General features: G+C 41.3%; 1 protein-coding gene across 3 annotated transcripts; it reads right to left on the bottom strand.

Annotated features, from left to right (window-relative positions):
• Nucleotides 1-2,707: 2,707 nt before the first annotated feature.
• On the bottom strand, nt 2,708-18,853 carry LOC133137089 (WD repeat-containing protein 86-like). Of its 3 annotated transcripts, XR_009709587.1 has the most exons (12): nt 18,564-18,853; nt 17,690-17,831; nt 15,939-16,359; nt 14,410-14,545; nt 12,852-12,955; nt 12,233-12,747; nt 11,567-11,597; nt 10,124-10,204; nt 9,060-9,145; nt 8,665-8,713; nt 7,422-7,751; nt 2,708-3,075 (listed from the first exon to the last, which is right to left on the bottom strand). XR_009709587.1 is itself a non-coding variant. In XM_061255118.1 (6 exons), exons 1-6 carry the CDS (start codon nt 18,733-18,735, stop codon nt 12,502-12,504), a joined length of 1,221 nt encoding a protein of 406 aa, XP_061111102.1. In that variant the 5' UTR covers nt 18,736-18,853; the 3' UTR covers nt 10,436-12,501. The 3 variants fall into 3 exon arrangements, 1 of the variants encoding a protein (XP_061111102.1); XR_009709588.1 differs by lacking the exon at nt 10,124-10,204 and having other exon boundaries at nt 2,709-3,075; XM_061255118.1 differs by lacking the exons at nt 2,708-3,075; nt 7,422-7,751; nt 8,665-8,713; nt 9,060-9,145; nt 10,124-10,204 and having other exon boundaries at nt 10,436-12,747.
• Nucleotides 18,854-19,351: the final 498 nt, after the last annotated feature.

Genomic DNA, 19,351 nt, shown 5'->3' with positions numbered 1-19,351 from the left:
AAAAAAAAAAAATAATAACATTATTTTCATTATATCATTTTTTTTTGCCCTTGGTCAGCCTATTCTAAGAAGAAGGTTTAATTAACAATGAACAAACATTAGCAGACCAGCAAAGCTAAAATTAAATCTGCTGGGCCAGCGCATTTTTAGTCTTTCTAGCTACAAGTGTAATCAGCTACAATAGTAAGGGCTTGATCCTAAGTTGTCAATGCACTTTACAGCTCTCCAGCTAGGTATGCAATAGGTAGCCTTAAGAGTTTCTGATAAAAGCTTTCCATTTGGAGGGCTCCTGCAGTGCCTTTGACGCTTTAACTCGCTCCTGGTTTACCTCAGTGGTTTTAACTTGCAGATCAGACTCTGGCACCAACATAGACGGTGCACCAGGCGATCTACTGACGGCATGCTTGTTTTTCCACATTTCCTAAGCGGGAGTGTGGGCAAGGGATGGGAGGGGTACTTGTGCCATTCCTGGGCAGTTAACCAATTAACATAGAGCGTGTGTAAAACATCCACCCTTGCGGGATAATATACAATTGCCAAAATAGATTAATTGTGGAACTTTAAAGCAATTTTAGGAAGCAATACGGTGAGAAATGCCAATAGGCATTGCATCAGTGACTAAAACATATTCAGTTTAAAACATTTCTCCTTTTCATCAAGTCAATAATACAACAACGTGGTATTTTACATAATATACTTTAATTGTAGGGCTTTAATTCAATTAAATTCATCTTGGATGCTTCATTTATTTCAAAAAATAATATAAAATAAAATCTATGGATGCTTTGAGCAAGTGATCATATGTAAATCAGTCCCATTTCAAATCCGGTCTTGATCACCACACGCTGTGTTTCTGTGTATTCCAGGGAAGATGTACGTTGTTGTTCAGCTGTTTGCACAGACAACTGTAAAGAAACTAAAGTGCACACAAAGGACCCCAATGTTAATTGATGCTGAACTGAAATTGAATAATGCTAAGTTAGACTCTGAACAAGGACTCATTTGCAAATTCAATGGGAAAAGGCACCTGAGGAGATGTAGATAATTCCGTGAGGTAATTACTGTAATTGCCACCTCTCCAAACTTTCAGCGCAAGTTTTAACACAGGGTCTGTAAAGCACACTGAACACAGATGGCAGCGCCTCTCAAAGGTCTTTAATGTAGACGCCTGAAATAAGATCTCAAACAACCCAAATGAATTACAAAGGCTATGTAGCGGTTCTGGGCGGCATTCCTCATGGGCACCGCTACCGACTGCAGATCTTTGAGCAGATCTAACACCATAAATATTTAAACTCTGTGAAACATTCAGGTAATGAATCTGATGTTAAGTCTTTTGTCTGAAGTGTCGGTTTGTGTTGATGTCCCTCACGGCTGTTTCTCACCTGCTGCTCACAGATGAAGCTAGAGTCCTTTACCACAGCTGGGAATTATAAATCTGCATTTATTACCGCTTAGCTCGCTGGTTGTTGGACTTAATTCCTTGCATTTATATAATTCCTTGCTTTTATATAGTGCTTTTCACACCAGCCAGCGACTCAAAGCGCTTTACAGTGAAGAGGGAGAAAACCCCTCAACTACCACCAATGTGTAGCACCCACGTGGGTGATGCAACGGCAGCCATTTTGAGGCAGGATGCTCATCACACATCAGTTGAGATGGAGAGGGGGAGAACAATTTTTTAGGCAATTAAATCAGGGGATGATTAGGTAGCAGTTTGAGAGAGCCAGGTTTGGAATTTAGCCAGGACATCATTTGGTGGATTCATTTGGTGCTATAGGTTGATATTTATCACAACGGTTCCTATACAGTAGGTTAGGCTGAATTCCCCTATAGGGACATAGTGTATTTTCATACTTTTGTGGATTACATGTAAATACCATTAAATACCATGTAATACCATATAATACCAATACAAAATCTGAGAATCTGCATTGTAACCTTGTGAGAATATTGTTTGATTACAAATCTAATATAGTAGATAAAAATGCAATTACAGGAAAATGACCAAACAATTACTGAAAATGATTCAATGTTACCTGGACAATTCCCTCCTTTTGAAACACTAACTCTGACACATTCAAGAGAACAATTTGCTTGGGTTTTCTTTACTCACCGAGGAACCCCAGGGTGTCTATTAAACAGCCATGAGTTGGGAGGCTGCCCACAGTTGTGTTGGAAATCCAAGAACAACCCATTTGGCAATCCGTTTTACCAAAGGAAAATGTGGGTAATCAGTTTAGTGTTCTTTCATTCTAATGTCCTCCTCTCTCTGTCACAACACAGGGCAGCCCGCTGTCCTCCTGTCACAACACAGGGCAGCCTGCAGTCCTCCCATCCCAACACAGGGCAGCCTGTAGTCCTCCTGTCACAACACAGGGCAGCCCGCTTTCCTCCTGTTACAACACAGGGCTGCCCGCTTTCCTTCTGTTACAACACAGGGCTGCCCGCTGTCCTCCTGTCACAACACAGTGCAGCCCGCTGTCCTCCTGTGACAACACAGGGCAGCCCGCTGTCCTCCTGTCACAACACAGGGCAGCCCGCTGTCCTCCTGTTACAACACAGGGCAGCCCGCTTTCCTCCTGTCACAACACAGGGCAGCCCGCTGTCCTTCTGTCACAACACAGGGCAGCCCGCTGTTCTCCTTTTACAACACAGGGCTGCCCGCTTTCCTTCTGTTACAACACAGGGCAGCCCGCTTTCCTTCTGTTACAACACAGGGCAGCCCGCTGTCCTCCTGTCACAACACAGGGCAGCCCGCTTTCCTTCTGTTACAACACAGGGCAGCCCGCTTTCCTTCTGTTACCACACAGGGCAGCCCGCTGTCCTCCTGTTACAGCACAGGGCAGCCCGCTGTCCTCCTGTCACAACACAGGGCAGCCCGCTTTCCTTCTGTTACAACACAGGGCAGCCCGCTTTCCTTCTGTTACAACACAGGGCAGCCCGCTGTCCTCCTGTCACAACACAGGGCAGCCTGCAGTCCTCCTGTTACAACACAGGGCAGCCCGCTTTCCTCCCATCCCAACATAGACCAGCCAAGTCTTCTCTTTGTTTGCTCATCACTGTCTTGGTGCCCTGCGAGTGAAAACATGCAGTTTAATGCTTTCAGCTCAAAGGGGTCATTGAGATTGATTAATGTTATAATACAAGGTCTTCAGCTGACTGTTCATAGGGAATGCCAGTGTTTGCAATCTGAATATACTGTACGTTCAAAATCATAAAAACGTTTGTGATTTTTAAAATTTATTTCAAAAGCAATTTTTGTTGATTTATTTTTGTGACTGCTGATCCCTCTATGAAATAGTCTGTGATGCTGTAGTAAATTGTAAATTAGGAGGAGTTGGAACAGAAGTGTCCGTGTGAGGGAGATGACCAAAGTGCTACAGAAAGCAAAGAAAAGCAAGGCAAGAAATTGTGATTGTGGACCAGGAGTTGGGGTGGAGGGGTGTAGCAATTTTGCACTGGGGCGGGGAGGAGTGGGGGGTGCTGCCAACTACCATGAACGCGACACATGGATTCTTATTTATATTCATTTTATTTCCTTCCCTTTCGGGAGTTTCTGGATCCAAGCAAATAGTTCCTGGAACACAAGTAGTCCACACCTGAGAGGGATAGAATGCAGCACAAAAGAAGGGTGACCGCAGAAGCCGAAACCACTGAAGCAGTGCATATTTTCTTGCTCAAATTCTACTTTCTTTTTTAACTGGGGACTGGTATAACTGGGCTGTGTTATGCTATCTTTTCAAATTCAGATTTATTAAAATGATCTGTCACAAAAGAGATCCAAAACTATCCTCCTTAATATGTCAAAACAGCTTTTCAGTTTGGAAGCTGCCTGACAGGTTTTCTGGGATCAAAGTGTCCTACTATGAGGTTGAGTTTCTGCACTTTTTTGATTGACTGTTCCAGAGACAGCAATCAGTTTAATATCTGTCACTAGTGCTTCTGCAAGTCAATTCTTACAAAAAATATGTTAAAATATAATTCAACTTTATCTGGGAACTAATGTTTGAAGATCCTGTTTCCTGGAGGGTTGTGTATAATTGGCCATCAGCCATGGAGGGACAGTTTAAGCCTGCATGGTATCCCCTGCTTAATTACTCAATAATAACTCCCTTGAATGACTGGATTTTCACAATTTGCCTGCACCAGCTCTCTAGTAAAAGTTCTCAACATTACCCCAGTGACTCCACCAGCTCAGCTGATGGACTGGAGAGCAAAATGTAGAGGAAAGTGACTGAAACTACCATTGAGGAAAACAAACATATAATCATACAATTGTAATACATATTTTATATTTATTTGATGCCCAACCAAAACACGTTTCCACCCTGATTTCACATATCCAACTGTCTGCAACCGCAGCAGTCTTAATGCACAAACACTATTGCCAATCCGTGAGTTTAGGCGACCGTGGCTCAGCTCTGAAACAAGTGGTGTTGCCAGCTGCTTCAATTCCCACCACAAAATACAGCCACGCTTGCATATAGAGGAGTCAGAGGAGGACCTTCCATATGAGGCTTTATATCCGGTAAATAGCACTACTAAAACACGGATCCCTAAGCAAATGAACCCTCCATACCGTGGGTGATGTAACTGCCAATTGCACGTTATCCTATGGAGCTGCTGGCCGCAGTTGGTGGTAGCACAGTCCAGACTTGATCTCAGACCATGGGGCTCATCCCTGCACCAATACATTCTTTAATTAGGGGTGTGGCTGTTATAATAGTTGTGTATCATAACCAATTATTAGGCCACAAGAAATGTAATTTAACTAATGTATGTGAAGCTATTCTGATGCAAGTGGAATGAGTTGATTAGGCAATAAAATTGACCACTCACATACAATTCCCCGAACATAATATAATACTCATAATTTAATATTTTTCATGAAGAAAGATATTTGGGCACGTCCTGTGATAGCTGAGCATTCGCTCCAGTTATTTCATGGCCAGCCTCATTCACAGTCAGGACTATGGTGGCCCTTCAGATACCATTTATTTTCCTAGCCGGTAGTGCCTGTTGTATATGCAGGGAGTGAGGTGTCAGAGGCTGAATTTAAAGTGGCGTCTTGTGTGTGCAACTTCATTCTTCATCCTTGCCATTTTTTTAAAGCAAATGAAATCTAGCAGAACTTGAAGTGACAGCCATGATGAGCTCTCTCAGATCGGTCCCAAAGTCGCAGGCGCGGAGTCTACCGCTTTATTGATTCCAGAGGCGGACATCGCGTTGGCGTAACGTCCCTCTGAAGACCCCCTTCTCCGGGATGCACTGCTCATTGGTTTTCAGCCAAGGTATTTTAATTGGTTGAGGCTACTGATGAGTGTCTTCATTGGACCAGTTTAGTTCCTTCTTCTCAGTGCTGAGCTTGTTTGTTACAGAGATCACTCACTGCAGAGAAAGCAGTGGAGACTCCAGCATCAGTGTGTATACTAAGCGTTTATAAACAAGGTACTTATTACTACCAAAATAGAACACTGTTGTAGAACACAGTTGTAAAAATTGTTCCTAAAAGAACAAAAATATTGCTCCACTGTATCATTTCTGACAGTTAATTTCTCCATTTGTTGTCTAAAAAAAATAAAATAATAATCCATTCAATATTGCATTTGTTTGGGTATAAACTGCAGCCCAAAGAAGAAAAACGAAAATGTACGTTTCGTGTTGACCACTCTGTGTGGGGTTGGTAAGCCATTTCCCTTTTCATCACCTAAAAGCCCAATACTCATCCATCCCATCTAGGTGTCATGAAAAATAGATGGTGTGGCAGCAGAGAATGGTTGTGTTGAAGCGGGTGCATTATAGCAACGTCTTTGAAGAGCCTATCCTCAGGGGATAACTCCAGAGTGTTGCTGCGACAGGGTGACTGCACAGAAAAGCAGCAAAGTGATTGTGGATGCCAAAGCGTGACATTAAATGTGTATGCTAATGCAGATGCTAAAAGCGTATGCTAATGCATGATGCTAAATGTGCATGATGCTAAATGTGTATGCTAATGCATGGCACTAAGTGTGTATGCCAAAGCATGATGCTAAGTGCGTATGCCAATTCATGGCACTAAGTGTGTATGCTAATGCATGACACTAAGCATGTATTCCAATACATGATGCTAAGTGTGTATTCCAATGCATGACGCTAAGTGTGTATGCTAATGCATGACGCTAAGCATGTATTCCAATACATGATGCTAAGTGTGTATTCCAATGCATGATGCTAAATGTGTATTCCAATGCATGATGCTAAATGTGTATTCCAATGCATGACGCTAAGCATGTATTCTAATGCATGACTCTAAGCGTGTATTCCAAAGCATGATGCTAAGTGTGTATTCCAAATCATGACACTTTGCTGTTCATTCATGCCACCGTTCACATCCATCTTCTGCTTTCCCCTACCTGTGCTGGCTGCTCACAGTACATTTAGCTCAAGCCTTAGTTTTGTCTTAGCTTTGTATCACTTAGCATCAATCATGCTGTGGACTGATGCGAAGAGCTCAATGCAGAACACAGACTGATTGGAAATGTACGTCACCATGCCTATTGTGCCAACTAGAAATAGAAGCTCAAATACATGTTTTCTTGATTTACATCAGGCTTGGAGACAGACCAGATGGATGCTATTTCTTGATTATTGCCAATAGCAGGGTACACTGCATGTTCTTGTTCTTGTTCTTAACAAAATAGAATATTCTCAGATTACTGTGCTGTGCTTTAAGGATTAAGCACTTCTGTTGCAAAAACATTATATCTCCACATTAGTGTTTGGAAGTCTGTATTTATAAATGTGCACCACATTAATTACAAATGGCCATTACCATTTCAGAGAAATGTTTGTAATATTGGAAAATCTGTGGGAAGAAAATCAATGTCACACTGTATGTAGACTTAGCATTGGAGTACTGCATGTATAAATCTGGACTGTATTAACAGAGGATTGTAAACCCATATGTAAAAATCTAGACAGCATTAAAGGATTGGAGTACTGTGTGTATAAATCTACACTGCATTAATTCATAACGTATCGGAGGATTGTATGTATATATGCGTATGACATTAATTATAAATAATCATGAACATTTCAGAACAAGAATTTTCTGTAGTATTGGCAAATAGCCCATGACTGGACGATGGACGATGATGAATTTCTCCCAGAGTTGCTTTAGAAGTAAAAAATAACTACACAGTAGTACAGTATGTTCCAGTCATAAGAGGGGTCAATTACCCCTGTCAGTGAGGTTGGCCAACCCCCAATATTGAGGCGCTCCATACCTAATGATCTAATAATAGATCACTCATTCTCCCTAGCCATCAATTACTGACTACTAATGGGGGGTCGTTTGGAGCATTTCATTCTGTAATTATTGGCCCAATTAAGTAACACTAGCCGGAGGAAACTGGTTCTTCAGTCTCCAGGTCACTCACCCTGATCTTACTCATCCAAGGGCAATGCTGGAGCCAATGAGATCACTTCCTGCGCTGCATCTGAATGAGTGGATTCCGGGTGCCCGGGTCTGATGCAGGAGGTCCCAATCACTGCCATCTGCTCCAAATGGAAGCACACGTTTAAAATCAGCCACATGCTGTTATGAATCATGATAGCTGTCGCATTATTTTAATTTGTAAGGATGCATAACAACATGTAGACAGCTTAAACTTATCTTGTCAAAGTGTCCTCCGATGAACTAAGCGTATGGTCGATATGAGGCAACATACGTGCACCAAACAGCCTGTGGGTTTGATACACCGCCGATGCTGTAAATGAAACAAAAACGGCATGCTTTATCATAATCATCGGAACCTTATCTTTCATTCATCATTTTCACTGGCCAAACCCACAAGCAAAACTGTATAGTCTCAGTAACTGTCTAGACATGCTCTTGATGTAATAAACAAATGAAGGTGAAACATTGCAACACAAATAAGATGTGTTTTTCCTCCACACGTTGAAGTTTGTGGTCATCTATTTCTCCCATGAATGAAGAAACTTGATTGCAGTTTGCATTTGAAACAGGTATGCTTCAATATTGGCGAATATGGGCAGACAACGATTTCTTATTGATGTTGAATTTCCATTTGGTGCATCCCAATTTATTAAATGTCATTTTCTAAGTTGCAAATTTACAAAATATATGGAAATGCATACCATCCAGCCGACCAAAGCTCCAGTCAACTGTAAGGTTTCCCAATGACCCGAGATCAAACAAATACAAAGCTGTTTATTATTAGCTGCCACACAAACAAGCTGAACGTACAGGCGCTTAGTTGAGACTAAGACCCACATCCAAAGCAAAGTCCAGTATTGTCCTTTTAAGTACCAAAGGCATTTTATTTATTTTTTTCTGTTTGAAGTTGAAAATGAGTTCACGTTGTGCAGAAGTGAAAATTCCTCTCATACCTGTTCCCTTATCTTCCATTCGCAGCCATATGAATATGACATTCTGCCATTCCTCCATCAAGATACTGCTGCAGTTTCATTTCATTTTTTAGTTTAAATGCTGACCATTAAAACTGGGCCCTGATAGCAATGCTGCCATTAGCTGTACTGTACAGCTCGTCCTGGATGGGCTTTGAATATACACAGTGCATAATTAGATCAATTAAAATCTAATTAATAATATGACTCAGTTGACTTGGAAATTGCCTGGGATAAAGAGAGGACCGTTACCTTCTATGAACTGCGGTGAATTCCAATAGTCCAGACTTTGGCTTCTTTCCTATTGATCACAGGCGCATAAACAAAAGCATGCGTTTAGAGAGGGGGCAGAGACAGGTCAGAGTAATTAGTTTATATTCAAAGCCGTCTGTTTATTTTGGATTCCTGAGAAAACAGTTTGGCAGGAGACCAACTCGCACTCATGTGTTTCACAAAGCACCTCCTGGAAAGTTCATGTACACACTATTTCCTCAATGAAAGCTTTTTCAACTGCAGGAAGAATACATTTCAGCATGCTACTCTAGTGCCCCCTAGAGCTCAGAGAAAAAACAGTATGTTTTGGTTGCCAGGGGGACAGGCCCAGTGATGTTTAACACACAGAGACAACAGCCTGAGGGAGATTTTACCTGAATTATCCCCTGAGAAACCCACCACTTTGTACGGAAACATAAGTCTACCGGGGACCCACACCATCAGGATGACAACTCAGGACCTGACAGACAGGAAGAGCTAGCAGGTCAAAATATAGCCTGTAAATAACAACATAGAAATTTGTGTTCAAGGTCATTTCATATTTTTATGAATGCCATATTTTCTGTAAGGCTTCATTGAGTGCCTTCTAGCATCAGGGACATCTCAAAACATTTGAAAAGCCATTGAGTCATTATTTCTCTGAACAAATAAGACAACCTAGAAACCTTGATACAGACAAAGATGTACTTAATGGTCACCATAATATATGTACAAAATAGCACTTCAGACTTACAGTAACCACTGAGGTGGTAATATCTAATACAGTATGTACCCATAAATCAGCCATACTATAGGAGTCCTCAAAGTCATTCACCTAATTAGTAATCTGTTCCCCTTACTGAACATTAAAAATCCCTTACTGAACATTAAAAAGCACACACCCTCATCTGAGAATTTGAAAGGTGAATTTATAGATGCGAAGTACTCAAGCAAAATACTAATTGGAGACACATATCTCTAACAGTCCAAAGACATGCAGGTTAGGCTGATTGGAGAATCTAAATTGCCCATAGGTATGATTGTGTGAATGAATGGTGTGTGCCCTGCGATGGACTGGCGACCTGTCCAGGGTTTATTCCTGCCTTTCGCCCAATGTATGCTGGGATAGGTTCCAGCCCCCCTGCGACCCTGTTCAGGATAAGCGGGTTAAGATAATGGATGGATGGATGGATAATGTAACATAGTGTTCATAAGAAGAAGACACTCTGTCAAATACCACACACTTGGAAATACAAGCATTTGTTTGTTCATCAAGTCCAGTGTGTGAAGTTAGGACAGTCACTGAATGCATACTGCCCCGTACATGTAACCATAAGGAACACAGGATCCCTGTATCATGAGAATACTTTTGCAACCCAGATGTGAATAGAGCAGGACTGACACACAGGCAGTAAAGCAGAATAAATGTTCTATACCCCTGGGCTGACTGAGCTCTTACCTGACATGGCCTTAGTCAGCCAGTAGAGGGCACTACTGGCAGTACAGTGCTCCATACTTCAGACACAATTTGATGCTTTTGCTTTTAAGGAACATAAAGAATAAAGGTCTTACTTTGTATAGTTATTACAGAAATAATTTTTTTTGCATTTTCACACTATACACTATCTGAAAGGGAGCAATAGTACAGAAACTCTTCAGAAGCCTGACTCCAATGGCTCACAGATCAAAATAAATTGTTGATCAATGTAATAATGTGAGTTTTTACGTTGACTCCAATTCGCACAGCACCAAACAACACAAAACACCCAGGAAATACTAACCTATGAGTTATTTATTATCATAAAGTACCTAAATGGTACCTAAAGTGTACCATTCTCCTTCTATAGTGGTAAGTGTTTGAATAACAAATATTTTCCCACCATACACCAGAGACAATGGAACATGTTAATGTCTACATTGCTTAATTTAAGCCAAGTATCAATCCTTGTCTGACCTACAGTAGCTGAGCCAGCCCAAGGATAGGTAATGAGTCAATCCATCTTCTGAAACATTAACCATGCAGAATACAGGTCAAGCACAGGATGTTCTGTTTAACATACAGCGGTGGGTGCATAGAATGAAACACTTTACTTCATGGTGAAACCATACCAGAGCAAGGGAACGTCTACAGTACTGAACAGAGAGGCTGTACTGCCACTTTTCAGTCACATAGATTACCATTAGTATTATACTACCTTTACTTTAACTTCAGTGCAGAATTTATTTTAACAGCTCACAGATCCTACACCCAAACTCAAAAAGGATTACAATGGAAAGAAGCAGTAAACAGGATGGATATCCAGTGTTATAGGTTTATTCTTGCGTGTTCGCATTTTTCCGCCCACTTTGGTCTTTGTTGCACAGCGCAGTACGTTTTATTAGGTTAGCTGTGCAGTTAAATAAAGTGTAAGTGTGTCACTGTAAATGTGGCTGATTTCTGACCAGCTTGATATTACCAGCTACCAGCAGCTTCAAAACCTAGCTTGAGCCATTTTTTTCAGCAGGGTAGTATGTTTGCTGTGCTCCACGCCTCAGATACATGGGTTTGTACATGACAAGAGGTAACGCATGGGCACCTGCAGGACCACAGTCCAGTTGTGACCTTTGACCTCTGTGATGTCTTAAAGAGATGATTTCAACACTGAAAGCCAGAGGCACAATTCATGACTCAGTACAATACAACTGGAGTGTTAAATTCAATTATCGTTGGCCATCTGTAGGCGTTTGGCTGACCTATTTCTAACAGCTGTACAGAAAATATTTACCTTTTGCAGTACAGTTTTTCCAATGAATGTGTTGAGGGAGGAAGAAGGTATAAGTACAGTTCAAGGTACATGACAGCCCAGCTGCTCCTGACACTGTTCAACCGCACAGATATAACCACAGTTCAGACTCAACCCACCTTCAGTCAGTTGCACAGGAGGGCTACCCATCTGAAAACAACACGTTTAATCACACGTAAACACGCAACCTTCACGACAACCTTCAGCCGCACAGTGAGCGGTCACACTAGGACTGTTCTAGAACTGTGAATTTACAGCAGAAAGTTCCCATGGCGCTTAAAGGATATAATGGGCATGTTCTGCTGTGACATTCTAAATACTTTGTACTGTTGGGTCTCTATTGATCAGGCTAGTCTAAATGAGGTCAAGCAAAATCACTTTAGGGATTTTAATCGCTTGAACTCTGATCAATCAGAGACACATTAAGGTGGATTGTCAAACAGTTGTATGTAACACCACTATCGGCTTGCCCTTCTCTTGGCTGTATGGGAAGTTTTAATTAATATGATCAATAGACACTAGGGCAAATCTCATGGTGCGGAAGGCTAGCTATTGCACATACTTTTACATGAAAAGACGCTGCAAAACTCTACCGGTGTTAAAGAGCTTTGAGCTTTGGTTGTACCTTTGAAATAACTTTTTGGGCAAATTTTTCTTATGCCAACTGTGGAATGGCTAGACCTGACCAATGCCCATATCACAGCTTTACCGTCAGGTTTCCATTTGGGAGAGCACACATCAGCACGCTTAACCCCCTTTCAGTGCATCAGTCCAGGCATACCCACCCATCATGGAAGGACATGGAAGATCGCACAAGAACACGCCGATGCTGGCCATCCACAACAGCTCCATGAACATCGGCCTTCATTTTCACCAGTCCTTTTGAGCTGAGCCTAACTAAACGTTACAGTCCTCTCTCTCCATTCCCTCGTAAGTGGCAGAGCCAAGTGGATGCTCCGCATGGTGACTCAAAGATGGAGGCAGCTTACAGGAAGGCCTGCTGAACCTGGTGGCCATTTTGCAGGAAGGAAGGGAGGGGTAAAAAAAATAAAAATCAGATTAGCTCCAGCACCTCCCTCTCCCTGCTCTCACACGCTTCCTGGGAGCTTCGCCCCCTAGTGGGCCCGTCCAGGGACTGCGCACAGCCGACACGGTTGTTGCACATTTGTGCTAGGCTGCTCCTGGCAGAGTCCGTGCAATGGCTCCCCCTGCTGGCCCGGGGGTCACAGTACAACCCTCGAACGTCCCATATCCTCATCGTCCCATCATGGGACACTGTGTACAGCACCTGGTTGTGGACCTAGCAGAACAATTCAGATTCAGAAAGCAATTATCATTTGGATATGTGCATTGCAATGAGCTAAATAACATTAAGGACATAAATGGCAGAGATCTATAGATCACCTGTAAACAATTGATGATAAATGTGTGTCCCTTGAAGACTCTTCTCAAGACTCCAGATTCGGTGTCAAAGGCCATGGCACAAGAGTCTCCACTTCCAGTAAACACTGTGATGAAATATGAACATGAGAGTGATGTACAGTCAGTATTGGATGGTGTCTATGATGGTCACTTTAACTCCAGACAAAATCAAAGGAGAACTACTACACCACATTGGAGGCCAGTTGAGTTTTAGAGCCTGATGGCAGTGTGTATTCACTCCTTGTACTGTAAGTCTATCGTACTTTGGTGATGTAAAAATGCAAAATTACAAAACAAAAAAAACAAAAAAACAAAAAAAACACCATAAAACATGCTAGAAATTGGCAGAGCAGAAGACATACATGCTTACAGGAGACTCTCTACAGAGACAACTGCATTCAGTACTGTTTTTATTTGTGCTCTTGTTGTTTTATTGCCACATTTTCCCCAGGTTTGAAGCAGCTTCCTTAATTATTAGCCCACATTGGTAGATATAGCTTTAGGTAAAGCTACTGGGTATAGGAGTCCTTTTTTCATTATTTCATGAGAAGGTAATTAAAATTGATTACTGAAAATCCATTCGGAGCTGGAGTTGGGAACTACGCCTCCCTACAGCTTAAGTTATGAAGCAGTATTAGAGATCGCTGTGGGGGCATTCTGAGTATGAACCTCTGAGTTTGTGTTCAATAGGTTCAGATTTCCCATCGCTAAGCAACCGATTCTAAGTGAACTTGGTTAAAAGAACCCTATCCCTGACAAGAGGGGAGTGAGCAGAGAAGGGGCGAGGGGGGATTTCCTTTACAAATCCTGCAGCTTTCCCATGAGCTGAGCCTACTATGGCTAGAGCTGTTCAGAAGGGCAAGGCCTCTTTCCCCTACAAGGCCTGCCCTCTTTGAAATGCAAAGCAACCCCACTGCTCAAAACTTTGAAGAAAAACTATTTAGGAATGTATTTTTCCAGGAATATTCAAATGCGTGATTTTGTGAGCTGGTTTTAGGACTTTGTATGAATGATATAGTATCTATTTGACTTTTTTGATGGGATCGCTCCTGTGTGAATTGCCAGTTGGCTTGTCTACAGAAATGTCAGGTGACAACTTAAAATCTCTATGTTCTTACAATATTCCTAGCATTTCTTTTATGAAATTATGGTTAATATTTTACCCAACCACTGTTTCATTATCATCTAGTATTTCTAAAATAATATTTAGATGGCACAGAGGGAAGGTGTATTAATGTTGGAAAATGAACACTGCACAGAGCACATTAATTCATTTGTAAACAATGAAATACAAGTTTGGTAAATCCAAAGAAGCCCTTTTCATCTAAATCTTCTATTTGTTACACAATCTTTTGAGTCAGAAACATGTCCTATTGAAATCACATTTCATTATTTCCGAGAAAGGCAATTACGAGTTTTTATGTGAAATCATGCGAAACCTTGGTTGGCACGGATACTATATGATACCATCCTATTCTGTCTCTACCATCTCCATAGAGAACCCAATATGGGCGTAATGGGGACTCTTATGGATACTTACGGATTCCATCGTGGTCCTTGATGGTGCTGACGGTGTGTTTGTGTGCAGTCAGCGTACGGATGCACCTCCCGGAAGCGGTCAACCAGCACTTAACCGTACGGTCAGCACTCCCAGTGTACAAGTGTCTGTTCCCCAGCTGCAGATAAAAGCTTTCATTATCATTCAGGAGCATGCCGGTCAGAAGCTGGTGTCAACATGGCACTTTGGACAATGATTATGCAACTGCTAGCCAGGAAGTAATTGCACACAACAGATTAAATCTCCCATAAGTCAAAGCACTCATCCTGGGATTCCACAGCTTGCTACTCATAATATGACACAAACTACATCAAGTGTAATTTTGTCATTAACTGCAGGGATATTATTCCACAGCAGTGAACCCCAGGGTTGGGATTAATTGTGTTGGGGAGCTTGCGGAAACAATTACATGCACACCTGTTATATTCCCACAAAGAACTCCCTTCAGTATTCAATATTCTGCACCCAGCCAGCTAGCTGGCCACAGGATACTCCCAGACACGTTCAGGCTTTCAGCCAACCTTCACATGCAGTGAGTCAGCAAAATCATCCAAGCACACGTACTTTAAGTAGGAACACAGAGACAAACTTCTCATGAATAACATTTACCTTATTAAACGCTGATGACATATCATGACGTCATGTACTTGAATGGCGAAAAAAAAGCATCTGTTATATTATGTGGTGGCATGAATAATGAACTAATCGAGCTCAGAAGGCTGGCTTTTCAGCACACAGCGGCCATGGTGGTGTCATATTACTTTTTTATCCAATTTTAATGAAACTGGAGATTATCCACTCTTGGCAGAACATTGTGTTTGGGAGTTTAGTCAATAACAGCTTTTGTAGAACCTCTTACTTCGCTATAGAATTTGTTGTTTTTGAAAAGTCAAAGAAATGGTCTAATAACTCATTTTTAAAAGAGCCAAAGTTACAATAAATAGGACAAAATTATGAGTACTAAAAAAGTCTTAACCGACTTCACAGAGAGCACTGTTTGTAAAGTAAGTACTTTTTAGCAGTGTTTATCTGTAATAAAGCTTCATCCAAAATCCTCACAAATTTATTAGCAACCATGTCAAAGTGCCAGTCCAGTGCCAAAGAGAGGAGCAAAGTCTCTTCAAAGTGTAATCATACCTGCGTAAAATGTATTTTTTTAATGCATCGTCGCACATTCAGGAGTCTCACTGACTGCCAAAGCCAGGAAGTTGTGTAAGAAAGAAACACAACAGTTACTGACAATTAAATTAATGATCCAATGCGGTTTCGTTGGATCTGGGCAAAGTCAGCAGCACTCCAGCACTTGAAAAGGACATTTCACAGTCTATTAGACTGGGCAAAGTATGAACACTGCTTTCAAATGCTGCTGCTAAATTTCAAAGTCAAGCCTTTTTTTAACTTGTTGATGGAAAACAATTTCCAGCAAAACAGGTGTCACATAAAACACAGCATATCAAAGGTTCAATCTACTCAAGCTGTCAAGCCAGACGATAATTAACAGGTGAGTTTACCTCGAGACAGACGATGGACCCTTGGTGGTCCTGTAGAACTCGCGTCTGCCCTCCGGTGGTGAGATCCCAGCAGCGCACCGTGTGGTCCCTGCTGCCGGTGAAAAGGGTCTTTGAGGATGTGTCTAGCGCCATGCAGAGGACTGCGCCTTTGTGCCCGCGTAGTGTCTGGAAGCAGCGGCCCTCCGACACCAGCCACAGCTTCACGGTGTAATCGGAGCTGGCCGTGACCAGGCAGTCCCGGCCCTGTTCGCTGTCCAACTCGGACTCAGGCAGCAGGTCCTGGGACGAGAAGTGGACCAGCGCCAGCACGCTGTTTCTGTGGCCCCGAAACTCCTGCGCTGGCCTGCCACCGTCCAAACTCCAGCAGCGAGCCGTGCGGTCATAAGATCCACTGAACACCCACCCTCTGGTCACCAGAACCCTAAGAAGTAGACAACCGCCAAACGTCAACAGTGTCAGAGAATACAACTACCCATGTATTTTATCTGAAAAAGAGAAACTCAGTCCCTTAGTGTGCGGATTCATCAAAAGTTTAACCAGCACACTTATCATTATGCACACGCAAATTACATGTTTGTATATCCTTTTACAACAGTTCTGATATACAGTATGCATGGTAGAAGGGAACCAGGCTTGTGGGTTTGATTGCTGCTGTTGGATGCTTAAAAGAAGTTAAGTACCTTAATCTGGCTTAACTTCATTACTTCAGTAAACTCTCCAGATGTACACATGGATTTATATAGAAGGAATGTAAGTCAATTAAATAACAGCATCTGTTAAATATCTAAAATGTAAAATTCAATGTAAAGTATGATGACACATTCCATTACTGCAATTGAAGGCCCAGGTTCATGCCTGTAAGCACTCAACGGAAAGTGCCAGAACATGCTCCAAGTAAGCCTGTTTTTCTTAATACCATTGAAAAGTTTGATACTGCGTACTTACTTTCCTTCACCATAACAATGTTCTCTGCAAAGCTAGTATAGTTAGGGGAACTTTCAGACAATCAGCAAGGGATGGTGAGAAGCAAGAAAACAAATGAGAAATTAATCCCCTGCTTGTACTTTCAAACAGAGAGCCACACACAACATCCCCATTCAATTAGCCAAAGCACTTGCTCAAACAAACTCATTAATCACTTTCTATCAAGTCACCAGTACACGTATATCCACACAACACTATCTATCAGCAAGCACTGCAATATGATATATGCCGTAGCACAAAACAATATGTGTCATATGATATTCTTTAATTAAACTAGCTTATGATTCTCCATGTTTACATCAGCGACATTCATCAATGTTAATTCACTTCCAAGTTCCAACACACCTACGTGATTATATTTAAGTGGTGTTATGATTGATACATGTGTTTAGTTAATGAGTTATTCTGAAAAAAACAAAACATAAATGCCATTACAAAATTATATTATCGTAATTAATTTAAGCATTTTCGGAAAACTGATTGAATGGTCACTGAAGGAATGCACCCTAAATAAATCAACACACACAAAAAATATATATTAAGGAATTGGCTGAACAATACTACTAAACCCCCTTTACTTCTGTAATAGCTAAACACCCATTCAATATTTAATGGTGTTTATCACATTTGCCGATCAGAGTGTTCAAGAACTAAAACATTAGGTGGAGTGAAAGGGTGTTTTAATTCAACATGCATTCCTTGCCATGCAGAAGTAATATAAGCGCTGTTTATATTTTTATTTTGTTGGCCAGCAGAAATAAACTTACTTGTTAACAGTGGAGGTGTGTCCCCTGAATATTTGAGTACAGCAGCCAGTCACAATGTCCCACTTCCGCACAGTGTGATCGGCACTACATGTGTAGGCCACATCATTCTCCAGGTGACCATGGGTAATGTAGTTTTCATGTCCTGACAACGTTAAGATTAATGCACACAAAATAACTTGTTTACAAACTTCAAACCTTGGGAAGAGCAGGCCATACAGTATGCCTGGTCATAATGTATAAGTATCAGGCTGCCTCGTTGAAAACTACTATGTACTATTACTTTATAAGATGAGAAAAAGAATGAAAATGAGTGTGACAGACGACTTTCCAGATAGTAATTACTGCAATTCACCAAAATCCACAAATTACAATTAAGACCTATACATAGACTCAAGTCTTGGAGACGTAATTCGTGGTAATGCACATTAATTATAGTTCATATAGCAAATATTAATCGTCGTGTTCAGGCTTTAAGACATAATGCATTATTGCACGCATATTATATGATACATTTATGTTTCTTTGTGCTTAAATGCTATGAAGGCAGGGGTATCAGGCCTTGTTATTCTAACAATAATATGTTTTTTAAAAAAGACGTTTTTGACCATGCTACGCTTTCAATACGTTATTTCGCAATAAATCACTGCTCCCATGTACAGTATTGCAGTGTTCTGCTATGCCCACCACGTGTTTGCGTCACGCAGATAAAGGTCCTGATAAATTAAACAGTTTTTGTTTTCCTTTGAGGTCCTGGCTGTCCTGTCCGTATTACCCCCCTAAGTATGTTCTAAACTGCTCCTCTCACTGCGGAGCCCAAACAATGTCGTGTTTAATGAGAATGTCTCGGTCAATGCTTAGGTCCCGAAAAAGTTACCTTGAAACACACAGCACTGTTGTCCCGTAGTCCTCCACAGACGGGCGGTTCTGTCTTCGCTGCACGTAAGCAAGTATCTTCCGTCAGGGCTCAAACTTACCCAGTTAATGCCTCCACTGTGATCCGAACATACTTTCTTCAGCCACTTAGTTCTAGAAGTGCTGCATCCCATCACATCTGAGACGGGACCATTAATCACTGAAATACGGGCAAAATTCAGAGCGCACAGTTTCGGTATCACCCTCCATCCGGTCAACCTTGTGTGAACAGCGACGTCATGAGATTTAAAAACTGAGAAGAACAGTGGGCGGAAAATCGACTATTGTTAGGAATTATCAAGACTCCCCGCGCAGGGCAAGGGAATTACTGCATTTCAGTTTTCTAGCGAATCCAACGTTGTTTTTAAGGTTTTGTATGAACAATTAATTAAAGTTAAATCATTGTACTGTCTCCAATTTATGGAATGGTTATAAGTAGATGGTTAAAGACCATCCAATCCTGCATTATAGGCTACAATATCATTGATAGGCCGACTAGTTAATAATGAAATGTGTTATTACCTTAAAAAGATAAAAATAATGATATATGTAAAAGTCTACCTATGACAACAAAAATTAAGTGCTTTGACGATATATCTTTTGATATGTTTATTTATATGTTATATGGGAAAAGCTTTTGTGCTATAGTCATACTATACATATAGGATGTTCAGATGTTTTTATTTTGTGTCCAACTGATGTGAAAAGGTATGTTCTTGCATAGAGCACAATGAACAAAGCATTTATTCT

The sequence above is a fragment of the Conger conger genome, chromosome 9 (genome assembly GCF_963514075.1).
Source record: "Conger conger chromosome 9, fConCon1.1, whole genome shotgun sequence".
Taxonomy (NCBI): domain Eukaryota; kingdom Metazoa; phylum Chordata; class Actinopteri; order Anguilliformes; family Congridae; genus Conger; species Conger conger.
Note: the sequence above shows the minus strand (reverse complement) of the source record. Positions and strands in the feature narration are given on the sequence as shown.